The 16,623-nt window shown below is 39.5% G+C and overlaps 2 protein-coding genes across 8 annotated transcripts in view; one reads left to right on the top strand and one right to left on the bottom strand.

Moving 5' to 3' along the window:
• Positions 1 to 7,891, top strand: part of HBP1 (HMG-box transcription factor 1) — a 30,354-nt gene extending 22,463 nt beyond the window's left edge. Inside the window, exons 10-11 of the mRNA XM_073652212.1 lie at positions 5,082 to 5,223; positions 6,983 to 7,891. Coding sequence (XP_073508313.1) covers positions 5,082 to 5,223; positions 6,983 to 7,000 — 160 coding nt within the window. The 3' untranslated portion in view covers positions 7,001 to 7,891. The remainder of the gene's footprint in view (positions 1 to 5,081; positions 5,224 to 6,982) is intronic.
• Positions 7,892 to 7,941: 50 nt separating this feature from the next.
• COG5 (component of oligomeric golgi complex 5) overlaps positions 7,942 to 16,623 on the bottom strand; it is a 414,164-nt gene continuing 405,482 nt past the window's right edge. For 6 of the 7 annotated variants that reach the window (XM_073652205.1, XM_073652207.1, XM_073652206.1 and 3 more), the window contains 3 exons: positions 14,774 to 14,900; positions 13,838 to 13,917; positions 7,942 to 9,418 (listed from right to left, as the gene is read on the bottom strand). In XM_073652205.1, the coding sequence (XP_073508306.1) occupies positions 9,304 to 9,418; positions 13,838 to 13,917; positions 14,774 to 14,900 (322 nt within the window). In that variant the 3' untranslated portion in view covers positions 7,942 to 9,303. Of the gene's footprint in view, positions 9,419 to 13,833; positions 13,918 to 14,773; positions 14,901 to 16,623 lie in introns of those variants that run through there. The other variant, XM_073652209.1, reaches the window with a different exon arrangement.

Raw genomic sequence — 16,623 nt, 5'->3', positions numbered from 1 at the left:
ATTTAATAAGCGAGTGCCAGCACTATAGGTTTTATTTATTGGAGTCATTCTGCTGGCACTCTTATGTGGTTAATGGGAACCTGTCACTAAGCTTATTAACCCTGCCCATCACCTTTTAATATCATAAGAATGGGGTTCCTCAACATCTTTATATACTCAGAAAAAGTGTTTTATACTTGTCCCGCTCTGTATGTAAATTGCACGGTCCGGTACGGTGGGTGTTTCCAGATTGTGATCAACGCCGCCATGGTCCCTTCCCACACTGCCTCTTCTAATAGCATGTAAGTGGATGACATCTCTGCGTCATCCAAGTAATGGCCGATGTCTCTTGCCTGCACAGTGGAATCGGAGATCTGGACGGGCGCCTCAGTGTGACCTACTGAACAGCCAGTGATTCCACTGCGCAGGCCCGAGACTTCAGGTACTAGGTGGATGACGGAGAGACGTCATCCACTTACATGCTGTTAGAAGAAGCGACGTTTGAAAGGACCGGGGCGGCGCTGATCAAAATGTGGAGACACCCATCTGACCGGACCGTGCAATTTACATACAGCGCGGGACAAGTATAAAACACTTTTTCTGAGGTACATGCAGGGGCACGTCTGAGAATATAAAGGGGTTGCAGGAACCTTATTCTTATGATCTTAAAGGTGATGGGAATAGTTTAGAAGCGAAAAAACTGGTGGCAGGTTCCCTTCAAGGCCACGTTCACACGTTCAGTATTTGATCAGTATTTTATTTTACTATTTTACATTTTACTATTTTACATTAGTATTTGTAAGCCAAAACCAGGAGTGGGTGATAAATACAGAAGTGGTGACGTGTTTCTATTATATTTTTCCTCTGACTGTCCCACTCCTGATTTTGGCTTACAGACACTGAGGTAAAAAACTTACCAAATACTGGACGTGTGAACTTGGCCTTCCCGCCCTACCACACAGTGATCCATCAGCTTACAGATGCGGTCACATGGTGCAGGAATGGACCAGAGTGCTGCTGACAACCAGGAGAGGACGGCGACCGCTGAGTATGTTACTGGTTTCATTACACTTGCATAACGATACCTTAAAAAGAAGAGAATAAAAAAGTCCCTGGTGTGATGGAAAGATGGAAAATTAAGCACAAACTCAACATTAAGCACAAATTACTTATTCAGTAAAAAGTAAATCAACAAAAAAAGTCTGTTCCCAAATTGTACATTTTTTCCGTGCTATTAGATTTGTACATTCTTGAAATGCAAAGGGAGATCCCCTTTTCTTTTGTGCAATGCCGTTCAGAGAGAAGTGCTAAAGACCATTTTTACATGAAGCCTGCCAGCAAAATAGTGCATCTTTCAGAAGCCAACTGCACAACAAATACCAATTTTTTTTCGTCTTTTCCATTCTGAAAGTCCCAAGATAAAGTAAGAAGCAATATAAATCCAATTAGTTAATGTACAGTCAGTGTTATTGAATAGAAGATTTGTAAATATGTCCCGAGTTATCATTTTGAGCAGACAATTTAATAAAGAGTATGTATCAATCCACTTACTAACCCCTTCTTGACAGAGTAAATTTTAATTTTTGCACTTTTCTATTGACATACAGTGGATATAAAAAATCTACATTCCCCGTTAACATGCCAGGTTTGTCATGTAAAAAAAATCATACCAGTAAGAGTCATTTCAAAACTTTTTCCATATTTTATGTCAACTATAATTTAATTGAAAAACTGCATTTTTTTTGCTAGTGGAAAAAGAAAAATAAAGAACTAAAATAATGTGGTTGCATAAATGTGCACACCCTTAAACTAATACTGTGTTGAAATACCCTTTGAATTTATGAGATTGCTCAGTATTTTTGGGTAGTAGTCTGTCAGCATGGCACATCTTCAATAGGCAATCTTTGCCCACTCTTCCTTGCAAATCAGTCAGACTGCGAGGACATTTCCTGTGTACAACCCTCTTCAGTAGTGTCAAATCAGGGATGTTCGTGGGCGGAGCCATTTTTTTTGGCGCGAACAAGCTGGAACCCCGAACACGAACTCGAAATGCCAAACAAATTTGCTCAACACTACTCTTCAGGCCACCCACAGATTCTCAATTAGATTCAGGTCCGGGCTCTGGCTGAGCCATTCCAAAACTTTGATCTTCTTCTGGCGAAGCCATTGTTTTGTTGATTTGGAGGTATGCTTAGGGTCATTGTCGTGCTGAAAGGTGAAACTGTTCGTCATCTTCAGCGTTTTAGCAAAGGCCCGAAGGTTATAATGAATAATTTTTGAGGGACATCCAATTTTAGGTAATGTCTTTGTGACAAATTTAAGCCACTTCTCGATGACTGTCATCAGTGTTACAAGGTATATACAATGCCTTGGAAAAAATGTTCTACCCTTCTCCTGACTGATAACTTTCAACAATTGTGTTGTAAGCTGTTTAGAGACCATCGCTTTTGCTGTAAAATGCAACTAAGAAAATCCTAGCTAAACTTTATTGGGAGTTTATAAGATCACTATAAATGTACTGAATATTATTTAATACAAGTTTAAATGTGATTGGCTAATTCTGAACACAACCAAATCCCCAACTATAGTAGGGTATTCACACTTGTGCAGCTGCATTATTTTAGTTGTGTTATGATTTTCCCCCTCAAAATGATTTCAGTTTGTTCCACAATGGATTTGTACAGATTATGGGTGATATTAAAAATGGAAACATTTCTGAAATGATTCTTGGTATTATATTTTTGCATGACAAAATATGACATGGTATTTTAACAGGGGTTTGTAGCCTCTTTATATCCACTGTAGCTGTATGACGGCTTGTTTTTTTGCGGGACATGCTGGCAATTTGAATCACACCATTCAAATACTGATGTAAAATACTGACCAAATCCTGAAGGTGTGACGAAGCCCTAATGAAGACAATTTGGCTTGTGTTATCAGAGTGTGATGTGCACATGGAGAAGGGATTAATATACATAATGAATCCCATGATGCACAATGCTAGCAGTATCTTAAAAAGTAACTTGTTTTAATTTTTATTTCATAAATCTATTCGTACACATGGAAATAAACTTGGTAATATATCTTATCGGAGAAATCCACTTGTTTCTCTTTCTGGACTGATCGTTCATTTTCAAAATTTGCAATTCAGAGGTAAAATCTGTATTCAGTGAAGACAGATTGTTAAATAACTTGAGATTTTGAAACGGATAATTGCAGCGTTTCAGAGTGAAACATACTTTGATGAAATCATACAGCCAGTGCCTGATACATGTTGCCCTGGGATGAGGCACCATGTGTGCACTGTTCGGTTCCCTTGAAGACTAGACATGCCCCGCTTCTGTGACTGTACATATGCAGGGCAATATCCTCCATATCATTTGACCTTATTACAATGGAAAAGTGCAGAACAGACATTTTTTTCCTCGCCACAATTTTTTTTTTAAAAAATGCCACCTTTTTAAAATAGAACAAAAGTGACAAATTTATCTAGGTAATTACCGTATTTTGTGAACTATAGGATTACACTGGAACCAAAAATTTTTAATTTTTTTATTAAAATGGTGATGTGTCTTAAGCTGTGTGCACATGTTGCAGATTTGGTGCGTTTTTGTCACAAATCCACGCAGAAAAAAAATGCGACAAAACCTGATGCCAGCATAGTGAATGAGAAACCTGAAGGGTCATGCACACGTTGAGTATTTTTGACTTGCAGATTTGGTGCAGAAAATAATCTGCAGCATGTCAATTCTCTGGGCATTTTTGTCTGCGTTTTCATCCATTGAATGCAAAAAAACCGAGGCAAAATTGCGGCAAAAACAAAGTTTTTGATGCTGCGTTTTCCTGGCAAGAGATGCAGAAATTTCTGCAAACACTCAACGTGTGCACATACCCTTAGATCTTGCTTCAGGTTTTGTCACAAATCCGCGCAGAAAAAAAAAAAACGCGATAAAAACACACCAAATCTACAACGTGTGCACACAGTATTATAGTCCAATTTTACGGCTGCAGTGGAGCGGTGTCACAGGAGGCAGGGTCACTGCTGCAAGAAACTGGCAGTGGTGGCAGGAGTGGGGCGATGCTGCGGACCTCGGGCTGGGAGGAGGGGGGTGTTCGGTGGTGCGAGGCTGTGGCGGGCCCCCTGGGCTTTCAGAAAATGTCGGTGGAGTGCCTGCACTCCCCAAGTGATGGATAATATGGGAGCATGTTAGCGTGCTAGAAAATCCCAGGCCGACTCCAGGTCTAATTACCTGAGCTAACAGCATCATCCCATATTCCACACGTGTGAATCCAGCCCAACTGAGAAATTAGTTTGGTCATAGCAACCGATAGCTCGGCTTTCATTTCTTATACTTCTCTATCAATAAATGAAAGTTGCATGGCGTTTGCAGTTATCATAGCAGGTAGAACAAACATGGCTCTGTAACTTGCAGGGTGTTGTACGGTACGCAGCACTGTACAGTGTGTATATCTGCGGGTACGCTTCATGCGTGCCATGTCTGTACGGTACTGGATTTCAGTACAATATCTTCACAATATGGCATCCAATGGAGCATCTTACAAATTCTTGTGTTCTGATAAACATCTTTCTTCTGAAATTGTGGGTTGCAGCACACTTATTCATAACTGTTATACAGTCCTTATATATGTGGGTTTATTCCTGACTGTCCAGTATACGATGGGTTCATTACAAATGAAAGGGCGGTCCATTGATGTGACCTTAAAGCAAGATCATTATTACCCAACATCCTGGCGGGAATTATGTTGATTATAGAAATGGCCAATTGCATCAGGTCAAATAGTTCATGTCAGATAAATGTACCGGCACTAGCTGAAGAGGTTACATGATTGAGTTTATTTAATCACTAATTCTCTGAAAGCCTGCTACATGTCACAATGTGCACGTCATTCCAACAGACAAGCCAGAGGCTTCAAATATAGCAGTGTGAGTGAACTGTAGTAGAAGATTTGCCCCATAGAATGACACAGGATTTACAATATCCATTTTTCATAGAAAAATCTCCATCAGAAGCATTGTGCAAGCATGCTTTGTACACAGCCCGAGTTGCATCTGAAGTGCTCTGACATGCTTTCTCTTCCAGAGCCATAAGTGTGATCCTTGGCGACAGATGGAAAAAGATGAAGAATGAGGAAAGAAGAATATACACAATAGAAGCTAAAGCTCTGGCTGAAGAACAAAAACGTTTAAACCCCGACTGTTGGAAGAGGAAAAGAACAAATTCAGTATGTAGTCTCACTTTATATTCTCTTCCCTCAGTTTATGGATCTGATTTCTGAATGTCCATTCTTTTTTATGTATTGTAAGAGAATTGTTTTGTCTGCTAAGAGATAGCTGTGCAGGCAGCAATGTGAATATAAACTGATCTGGTCACTGCCTGCAAGCATCGGAGTACGCTGCAGATCTCAGCCTATATATGTCATATGCCTCCAAATTATATACAGAATAAACACATTACTATTAGTGATGAGCGAGCATGCTCGAGTGTTATGTTTGAGTCACTGTGTGTACATTATTTGAGACTGTTTGACAGCTTTAATACTTGAGGAATGCTTGTTTGTTAGGCATTCCTCACATGTATTAAAGCTGTCAAACAGTCGCAAATCATGTACACACTGACTCAAACATAACACTCGAGCACGCCGCAAATACTCTGCGAGCACCCGAGCATGCTCGCCGAAAGGGTTAACAGAACACGCTCGCTCATCACTAATTACTATGCTAACCTTGCCAGACTTGCACCACATTTATTATGTATTAAAGCTGCATTCACATGCTGCTCTACTGTATGCAGCAGCTTTATAATCGATCCCAATTGAAACATGAATGCTTGGCTGAGACATGGAAGCGTTAGCTGCTAGTCAAACAATTATTTGGCTCACAGCTATTTAAGATATGAGGGAAGCGGTCATGTGGATAGCATAACGGTATAGTGTAGAGAAGGAGAAGCTAAGCAGACTGTATAGGTTTGTAGGAAAAAATTCAGTATAACTTACACGCATAAAACTACAGGGATAAAACACGAGTCCAGGTGGTGACTCTAACTCCGTGATTGACAGTATTCTCGGCATGCACGCATATAGACAAAGAGCGGCACAGCCAAGGAACGAAATCTAGACATTCCTCTCTTTTTCTCTGGTTGTAAAGTGGCCGGACTGCTGGAGCATTGGCACCCATACACATTAAGCCAAGAGACACTGTATGGACTATGGATGTGTTGAGCATTCATATCAAATCCTCTCATTTCTGCATGCACAGTCACATGGGCAAAACGGTCAACCACTGAGTAGGACCACCCACTACACTTGGATGCATACAAACACCAGGGAATTCAATTAATGAAACCCGTTTTAGGCCTTATTTACTTTACACATCCGTTTTTTGGTTCTGAGTGCCATAAGTGTTTCGTCAATGTTATAGTTTAAGATCAGAGTTTCATCAGTGATTTTTCTTTTTTTTTGATAAATAAATACAAAGCTTATCCTATCCTTTGCAATACACACTGATGCTGTTCGTCATTTTCTCAGACCCATAGACTTGTATTGGTATTTTTCATCCATGAGGCTGATAAACTAATACATCTGTTTGTTGAATGGACACATGGTCCACAAGAGACAGGCATGTGAAGAGCCCCATAGACTGTAATGGGTACGTGCTCCATCCATCTGATCAGCTCCTCCTGCTCTAGAACATCTTGACCGCAGATCAGATACCATTTTCCCTATAAGCACTCAGATACTTAGCATTTATTCAGCATTTTAAGGCTGGTATCTAAAAATAAATGAGTATGGTTAGTTTGTGGAAATAGAGGTATGATGTCCACACTAACAGCCTGATAAAAGACTTTTTAATATTATCACACAAACTTCCAAAATCTAGTTTGAAAACATCTGAGGAAGAAACGTTTTTTTGTGTTCTTATTATAGCGCCGTCTGACAAGAGATACTAATTATGGGTGATTAATTCTGAAATTCTGATTTTCAGGGCTCACAGCAACATTAAATATGAATGTAGTGGGATATGGTGTCGGAACATGCTGTGCGACTGGATGGAAGAAGAAAGTCGGACATCACAATGTTGTGAATGTGCGATCGGACCGTGCTAGCAGCAATGTCACCGAAATTATCGGACATGACTAAAAGTTTTCTTGTTTTAAATATAGCATTACATATGCAAAAAATATCAATATTTTAAACCAAATCGCCTTATTTTTGAAAAATTATATATCAGGTAATATAGGCTTGAAAAATCGATATCCTGTGGTGCTACATGAGGAGTGTATCAGCATACTGTTGTTAAAACAACCAGGTTAATAAAAAAAAAATAATGGGAATTTATAGAACATATAACTGCTGTTTATCGACCCTACTGCTTATTAATATGTATTGCACAAATGTAATTATCTTTACGTTAGAATGTGTATGTTTCTGACGTGATATTTTAATGCAAGGTGCATGAGCACTAACTGACTATTCATTGCCACTGAGCTACATTTATATTGTTGGCAGTTGGATCATTAGCTTCCTTATAGACCGAGGGGCCAGCAATTTCCTACATACCCCTCCAAATGCCAAGGTGTTGAAGCATAAGATTTAGTGATTTAGATTGCGACAGAATCTACAGATAGATTTTATTTTGCTATGAAAAAAATGTCATTTATGATGGGGGGAGGGGTGACTTTGCACTTAACTCTGGTGCAACACTTGCACTTTACTTTTTCTTGGAATATTCAGATGCATATATTGTTTTATATTGCAGCTATATGACTGTGATGTGTGGAAATCGTGGCTCCTGAATCACAGCTGTAATATACAGTTTGTCAGCATCATATTGCCCCAGTAATTTTTGCACACTATATTCTTGTATATTTCAAATAAATGTTGTTGAAATGGTCGTGTTTACAGTCCTTGAAGTGGTCGCACCAAATGACACACAACCCAAAATACAAAGGAAAGAATTGTTTTATGAAATTATTCTCATTGAACTACAGTTTCTTATTCATCAGTAGCAGCAGTAATTCCAAAGCTGCTAAGAGGAAAAAACAGAACACCAGGGGGCGCCAAAACCCGCATGTAACAATATCTAGACAACTGAAAAATGATGGCTTGATCTGTAAGATGATAAATGTAATATTTGAAGGTGTTGTCCACTATTTTGAGACTGATATCCTATTCTTTTACATAAAAATCAGAATGATTATTATAGTAATTAGAGCTGTTGAGTCATCATATGAGGTGTCTGGTTTACAACCAGCCAAGCAGACCAGGCGGTAAGATCACTGCGCAGACATACTACAAAAGATGAGCGCAGCATCCATACAATCCCTGGATAGTGCTTTGGTGCAAATTATTACAGTATGTGTGAACGCCACCTAAGAAAGCATCGGAATAGGGAGGCATAATACAGCTTTTATAACTAGTGTTTAGTTTCTATAACTTTCCCAGACCTTATTTCAAATTGAACTCTAGCAACCTTAGTCTGTGTTCACACAGGCTTTTTTTTTTTTTTTCAGGCGCTTTTGGCGCAGAAACTCTTGTAAAAAAAAAAAACACTTTCATCACAGCCAGTCTATGGCACATCTAGGTTGCTGTTTATAGAAGGCGTTTTGGAATTTTTTTTCCCCTCCTGAAGAGGTTTAGAAAAACTGATTAGGGGAAAAAAGAAAGTGCATATCAGTTGTTTGAACATAAACACTTCCAAAAAAACTCTTCAAAACCGCTTCAGGAAAAGAAAAAAACTCTCCAAAACAAGAGTTTTCTGAAGCTGTTTTTGCTTGAAAAACTCATGTTTTTTCAACTCCTCAAGAAACTCAGTGTAAACTTACCCTTAAATGGTTATTGCCATCTTCATAAATGGGTATTGTTGGATAGTGCTTGTAAATACAAGCCACCTTGGCAATTTACTGCTTATTTAACTTTTAGCCATTCTTGACACACTTTTCTTTTGTTTACAGCTTGTTGCCTGGGCAACAGACCACTACTTCTAGAAAGTAGGATATGCACAGTGCCTACAAGCTCTTTTCTTTTGCGCTTGTAAGCACTGTTTTGAAGCTAGCCCACACTCCTAGAACATGCTGTTACCTGCTAATCCCAGCCAGCTTCATCACATTACTTATACGCTAGACAGCAGCTCTGGTCTTATCTCCTCGGCAACGAGCTATACACAGAAAGGGTTATCTCAAAGGCTGGACATTTTAATAAGCAGTACATTTCAAAAGTGATTATTCCCATTTTCATAGATGGATATTGTCAGATAGTCTACAAGCCATGATCAGAATAATTGGACAAACAGTGTTATTCTTGAAGTTACTGTAGAGATGACATTGCCTTCTGAAGAAGCTGGATCATTACTGGATACACAGGTGCAAATTCTTTCCCTTCTCTGGCTTTCACTGACTGTACATAGGCTTCCAATGCACCCCTGTAAAAAGAAGAAAATAAAGTAATTTTTAATATATATGATATACTTAGAACAAATAGGTGGAGGAGATATTGTAATACAACAATTATAGATGCGAGCTGCTAGACTTACCAAAGCAACCATGCATTCTTAATTTCAATGTTGGAGTATCAGATTTGCAAAGGATTCACTAAAGACAGTTCTGCCATTTCAGACTTTTTTTTGTTACACTGGCAGCAGCTGACAGTACATAGTAATGCCCCCTCCAATACTGCTGAATGTGAGGGCAGACAGGAAGGTTACACTTCACGTTGAACCTTATGTTAAATCATAGTACATAAGTATTGGATAACTGTCCCGGATAAGGAGAACAGAGTTGGTTACATCATGTCTTTCTCCATCCATTTACACATAGCTGTGTTCATTATTCTGACTGTTGTCCTTGAGAACTGACAGTAAAGTATAAATAAAGTCTCCTGACAAGTGACGGCTTAGGCCTAACTCTAGTAACAGGAAATGGATATTCTACATCATTCCTTAGCTTTCTTCATTTCTGAGTGTTGTAGTTGTAGAACATTTATGTGCTGCGCCAATGAGCTTTCCTTCTGATACGGTAATATAGATCCTGAAACCCGTCTGACATTACATTTATGAAGCTGTTAATCTGTGGACTGGCATTACGCATATTTGTGTATTGTATTTCTGTCTTTGTTTTTTTCTGTCTAAGGCTGCGTGCCCACTATGCGTTTTTGCCTCACAATTTCCACAGCGAAAACGCTTAAACGCTTGGTAATACGTGCCTCATGGTCCCCAATGATAATCCGCATGTGCTGTGCACAAGCTGCAGAAATTTCCGCTGCGGATTATCATTGCGGAAAAATACGCAGGATGTCCATCAATTTTGCGAACACGCAGCGTAATTGCCGCCATTGAATCGCTTAATATCCGCATGACTACATGTGCACATGCGGATATTAAGCGATTCAATGTGCGGATAGTACCCGGGTCAGGAGAAGAGGAGACTCTCCTCCAGACTCGGGTACCATAGAACCTGTTAAAAAAAAGGATTTAAAATAAAAAATAAACATACTTACCTTCCAATGTCCCTCGGTCTCCTTAGTGATGCGTCCTGGCTCCCCGACGGCTTGCGATGGTCTAAAGGGACTTTCCATGACATCATGTAATTATGTGACAGGTCACATGACTAAATGACGTCATGAAAGGTCCTTTCACACCACCGCGAGACCGGACGCATCGGAGAAAAGACCGGTGGCCATCAGCAGGTAAGTATAATGTTTTTTTTTTATTTTTTACCATTTTTAATCTTTTTTTCAACTATTAATTTGGTCACACTATATAAATCCATGCTGGTTTAATTGGCCTATCAATGGTGACTTTGATGTTTAAAGAACAGAAAATGCTATTATCACAAAGCACAAGCAGTCTAAAGTGTAAAGACAATCTCCAAAGACCTTGGCACAGTTAAAAATGTTATGTCTCCTACTTATCGAACATTCAAAAATATTCCAGGACAAGGTGGAAATAGGAAAATTGATGAGAGAACCAAACGGAACTTGATTTGAAAATTGGCAAAGAAGCCACATACAGCATCAAAAGATCTTCAGACTAGGCTGGAGACATCTAGACTAGTGATGAGAGAGTATGCCTCATTAACCCTTTCGGCGAGCACACTCTGGTGCTCGCCAAGTATTTTGGGGTTTCATTCATTGTTGTCACAGCTGTCAGACAGCTGTGACACTTTCAGGCGCAGCGACTATGAATGAAACGCCAAGCACGCCAAAATACTCGGCGAGCACCCGAGTGTGCTCACTGAAAGGGTTAATGAGGCATACTCTCTCATCACTAATCTAGACTGGTGAGCTCAACAGGTACTATAAGTCATACACTGAAGAAAACAATGCTCTCTGGGCAAAATCCAAGGAGGACCCAAAAGTCACATTGACAAACCACAATCCTTCTGGGAAAATTGTTCTATGGACAAAAGCCAAACTAGAGCTTTTGCAATGTTACCAGAATTCTAGTTATGGACGACGAAATGAAGCCTAAAATGAAAAGTGCACCCTTCCAACAGTGCAATGTGAAGGATCCATAATGTTGTGAGGCTGCATTGCTACCTCTAGGAGTGGTAACCTTAAGAACTTGTTTTATTCATGATGCATTCAATGGTCCATTATCATAAACCTCAATCTATTCTCCACTAAAATCACACAAGCAGATAAACACAATGTCACAGCTGTCATAATAAGTAGCATATACCAGGACTTATCCCAGTTTAACACTACAATTTAATAATAATAAAAAAATCTAAGAAAATATAATTCTTAAATTTGCAGCCTTAAAAAGATATAGTAGAAATGAGAGGATCATTTACAGTAAGGACTTAGTCTGATCTCGTTACATGTAAAAGCTGCTCTGAAAAAAGTACATCATTCTCCATTACCAAACCAACTATATGCTGTAATGGTAGATTTTAGGACACATTTCTCCTGCATATAGAAAATGACCTGAAAGATCACTAAACAAAGTGCCGTTAAAGAGAAAATCTCACCTCCAAACATGTACATTAGCCTTCCTTTATTAGCCTCTAGGAGGACAGTAAGTTATGCGCGGTTATGTGGAGTACATCACTAAGCTTTCCTGCTCACTTCTGTACCAATCAGAATGGACTGTGGGTGAGCCATGCTCTTCTCATTTTGCTACTTTTTGGGAGGATGAGTGCTATACTTTAAAAATAAAACCAAGTGTATTATCAGATACAAGAGACCGTAGTACAGTACTATCCGACTGACAGAAATTAGCATATTCCACACAATTACCATTAAATTACTAATCCATTATTGTTATTTCACTGCTCGGTGACGTTTAACATGTAGCAGAGAAGGATCAAAGATTTCTGCTCTAGACAAATGGAAGATCACGTCTATCACAATAAGCACATTTGTTTGTGGAGTGGATTGCTTTAGATTATAATGAAATCACAAAAAGGGTCAGACACCTAGAAAAATAAGAGACAATAATCTCCTTCTGATGAGGAGGCGGCAGATCTACAGACACCACTTTTTAGGAGACATCAAACCACCACTAAAGCAAAGCTTATGGTGCATATGAAGCAGTTTATAAAACCAAACAGAACAAAGGAAACTATCTCACAGCACTAAAATACAGAAAATAATTCACTTGCAAAAATCTTATTACCTACATTAAGAGACATCTAGAACTTAAAGAATCAGACAGAATCAGAACCTGAAGCAACAAAACCAAAGCAACAACACACAGTAATTAATCAGACCAATTTATTTTCCGAACCTAAAAAACCAAGAATAGAAATGTAACTGGTTGCTATGGAAACACTTTGTCCACACAAATTTTCATAGGACTCTAGACTTGAACTATGGCTGGCAGTAAAATTACAAGAGGCCAATCATAAGAAGAGCCTCGGGTCCTGAGAGGGGGGTCTCAGGGCTCCCACCCAGTGGCCACAGATTATGGATCAGGACGTTGCAAAGACTTACAAAGGATATGTTCACAATGCGTGTTTGCCATGCCTGTGGCTCCACCAGGACTTCCATCTGAAGCACTAAAAAACAGGATTCAGGTGGCACATCTGACATGTCCATTGATTTTAATAAGGCAGACTGAGTCACTTTGTGCTCTGTCTGGACTCCATTTTGGCAGTGTCTGCCTTCTTGAGATGGGCACAAAAACGTCTTAAGAAGATGAACACTACAGAAGCGCAAGTCTGATGGCACAAGATAACTCAGTCTGCCTCAGTAAAGTCAGTTGGTCCGTTTGGGGTTCTCGCCCCAAACCATTAACTGTTTTTCAGGCGGGAGCCGCAATGGAGCCACTGACGTGTGGCCTAAATGCAATATGAACCAGGCCTAAGGATAACTGTCATCAGGGGGAACCAATGCATATGGTAATGTCATAATTGACACGGTCAGTGACTTTGGCTTGATGTGTCCTCTTTAAGGTCCCAGAATGGGTGATGATCTCAGTAACAATATAGGTGTAGGAGTGGCGGGCAGCAACATCTATTGTCGTACAATTGTGGTAGCTGTATCTGGATACAGGGGAAGCCTACTCCAATAACATATTGCATCCCATTTAAAACTCAATACTCGGTGTGATATGGGGTCCAACGTCACTGCCACTCTTCTGTTTTCACTCTGAACATCGTTGGTTGCTGAATTTTAGGAATTTATACAGTTGGAATATGGTGAAAAATTTGCTGTTTAATGTTAAACCCTAGTTTGAAAATTGGCTTCTTAAGGGGAAGGGGCTACTCTGTAACTTAACCCACGTAATCTAGCTCTAATATCCATGTCCATAAAAAAAGTACAAACTGTTGATTAATACAAGTGTTCATGTTAGACCAAGTTGGTTTCAATGTGCTAATTCCTCGATAGTATTTTTTACCTGATTAGAACCAGCCTGTCTTTTTCAGATGGGTGATCATCCAGCCACTGGGAATAGCGAGCAATCGACCATTCAGCCCTCTGGAGAACATAACACACAAATACAGCTCAGTTAGAAGTACTTTGACCTCTGGGACAAGCAGTATTTGTCATAAGTACCAATCTGATCCTTTTTTTGTTTTAAGAACTCAAGAGGCACCACCTTAATTATATATTTTACATACTTTTTGTGCCTTGCTTGACAAGGGGCATTGTTTAGCGGTAAAAGGAATGTGATCCACTGTAAAATGAGAATTCAAGAAGTAGCACTATGCGGCAACATCTTGCCTCAAATTTTTGCAAAATGAAAGGCAAACAATAAATGGTGTCTATTAGACAAGTGTCTGAAAGATGCGCCACATTAATTATCCAACATGAACCACTATGATTCAAACAAAGTTAAATGGAATATTTCATGTATTCCACTCTTTATAAAATAAGATCTGTAGAAGAAAATAATGGTTCAAAATCTGTAGATTTGTCATTGCATCTGCTTGTGAGCAAAGCAATATTCCTCAGCGGAGGTAATGGGTGTAATGTGGGCCTTCCTTGCTTGCTACTCAGCCGTAAAGTTTCCTCTGGTACATGTGGATCCGGAGTACAATGGTTACGGAAGACGCACAAATGGATTCCCTATGCTAAAGTGCAAAAATTGTTAGATATTATGGCATATAGATAAAATGACAGCAGGAATCAGCGTTTCAGGGGTGTAGAATATTTTCAGAATATGATAAATTCTGTCTTGGATGTCAGGAGACCAATCTTATTTGCTAGAGCTCCTATGATTTCACAGTGTATACATTTGAGATGTATAGCATGCAAAAGAAATCTTCACTACCAGGCACTTTTGTCTTGTGAGGACAGTGGTGCACAGGGCCATAGGGAACATTCATCTTACCTGATAGGGGGACTTTAATTCTTGGGGAGCCCTGGTGAAGAGAAACTGGAGGATGATGCTGTAAGGAATGAGGTCTCCTACAGAAGCACTATTGGCAATATGCTCACTGGTCTGAAACAGTAAAGGCCTAGAAGAAAATTACAATAAAAACAAAAAACACAAGTAAACAAATACAGATATAAATACATAGTCTTATATATAATACCAGACTGCAGAATACTTCTAGTTACTGCACATATGAGCGAGCTGTGGTATATTATATCCCACTGTTATATATTATTTACTCTACTTGTGGAATATAGCAGCGAAAATGATTTATGTATTTGGCTATTTGAAGAGCTTACCAAAGCCTGTTCCATATGTATAACATAACACATGCGGCACGGGACTATTGTAGAAGGAATTTCATCACGCCATATGCAAATATGGGAATAGATCATACAACCGTGACTATTTTATTATAATGCAATGCTTGTGATCCCATCCACCCAAGAGTGAGCTGACGTGCCTCATGAACTACTGATTTCATGGACGAGACCACATCAGAGAAGCTTTGCGTGAAGTCGCTCCTCAGCTGACGGTAAATGCCATTTTTGGACAAATTAACTATGTCATTTCTTCATAAATGAAAGCTGATCCTTGAAATAAATAATGTCTTGTCAAAGCAGCGTTGGCAAGAAGATTGCGACTAACAAAACAGACTAATTGTGCTATAATTGTACATTGCCTCCATTTTTAGCCTTTCTTCTAATACGTCTACGATTTCCATGCATCTAACTGAATATAATGAGTCGAAATGAATAAAAAATGTCTCATTAGAGGCAAAATCAAAAATGCTTAAAATAAGCACTATTCCATGCCTAGTGTCCCAAATACTGAGCAGACTGTAGGCTTTACAGTGCAGAATTGGGAATATCATGTTAACACATTGGCTGCCAAATTTTGTTTCCCATGGAGGTAGTCACTATAACAGCTTGCCTGGACCATGTAATAGATGGAAGTGGGGTCCTCTTATTGAAGAGGGTTTACTGAGGAAATCCTGGACGGTATACAGGCTGAAGCCCCCTATTACAGGGAAGATGGCCTATACTGCTATGTATGTCCTATGCCTAGTTGTGGCTGATTCTGTACATACTTCTTTTGTGACTAATACATGTAATTACTATAGACGCGATGTGTCAATTTGACAAATGTACTGTAAAAACCACCTGGTACATGTGATAAATGTATTATAGACCCCCATGAACTTATATCCCCATTAGAATGGAGTGGCAGTGCGCATGTTTGACCTCTGCTCCATTCATTCCTTATGGGGCTGCCAAGCATTGCACTTGAAGTAGTAAAGAAAATTGGGTGCGCAATAGCGCTGAAATCCGTTAACCAATCGTGAAAATAATAAATGAAATTGCTCACCTTTCAGGGTTGTGACATGCACAACTCATTGAAGAGATATAAAACGAGGAGGTGCTGCAGTAGGCACGAATCTCCAGGGATCCTCAACGAGATAAACAGTATGTGGATGCATAGCTATGTACCTGAAGAAGCGGACGGGACGTCCGACCAACGCGTAGTATTGTAGCTTTTCAATAAAAGATTCAAATCAACCCATCATACTGCCTCTTCCTGGAGGAAACGCGGCTTTCACTGGCACCACCGCATCCACATACTGTTTGTCAAGCATTGTACTTGGCTTTTTCAGTAACCCCATAAAGAATGAATAGAGTGGCAGTCTGCCGCTCAATGTAGGTCTCAGAATTCGGACATCCACCAATCAACAAGTTATGAACTATACTGTGGATAAACAATAACTTATTTTAACTGGACAACCCCTTCAAAGGGAATCTTTCACC

The sequence above is a fragment of the Phyllobates terribilis genome, unplaced genomic scaffold, assembly GCF_046119375.1.
Source record: "Phyllobates terribilis strain yellow unplaced genomic scaffold, ASM4611937v1 Scaffold_11__3_contigs__length_659146591, whole genome shotgun sequence".
NCBI classification, from domain to species: domain Eukaryota; kingdom Metazoa; phylum Chordata; class Amphibia; order Anura; family Dendrobatidae; genus Phyllobates; species Phyllobates terribilis.
This window is presented reverse-complemented; position numbering and strand designations above follow the sequence as displayed.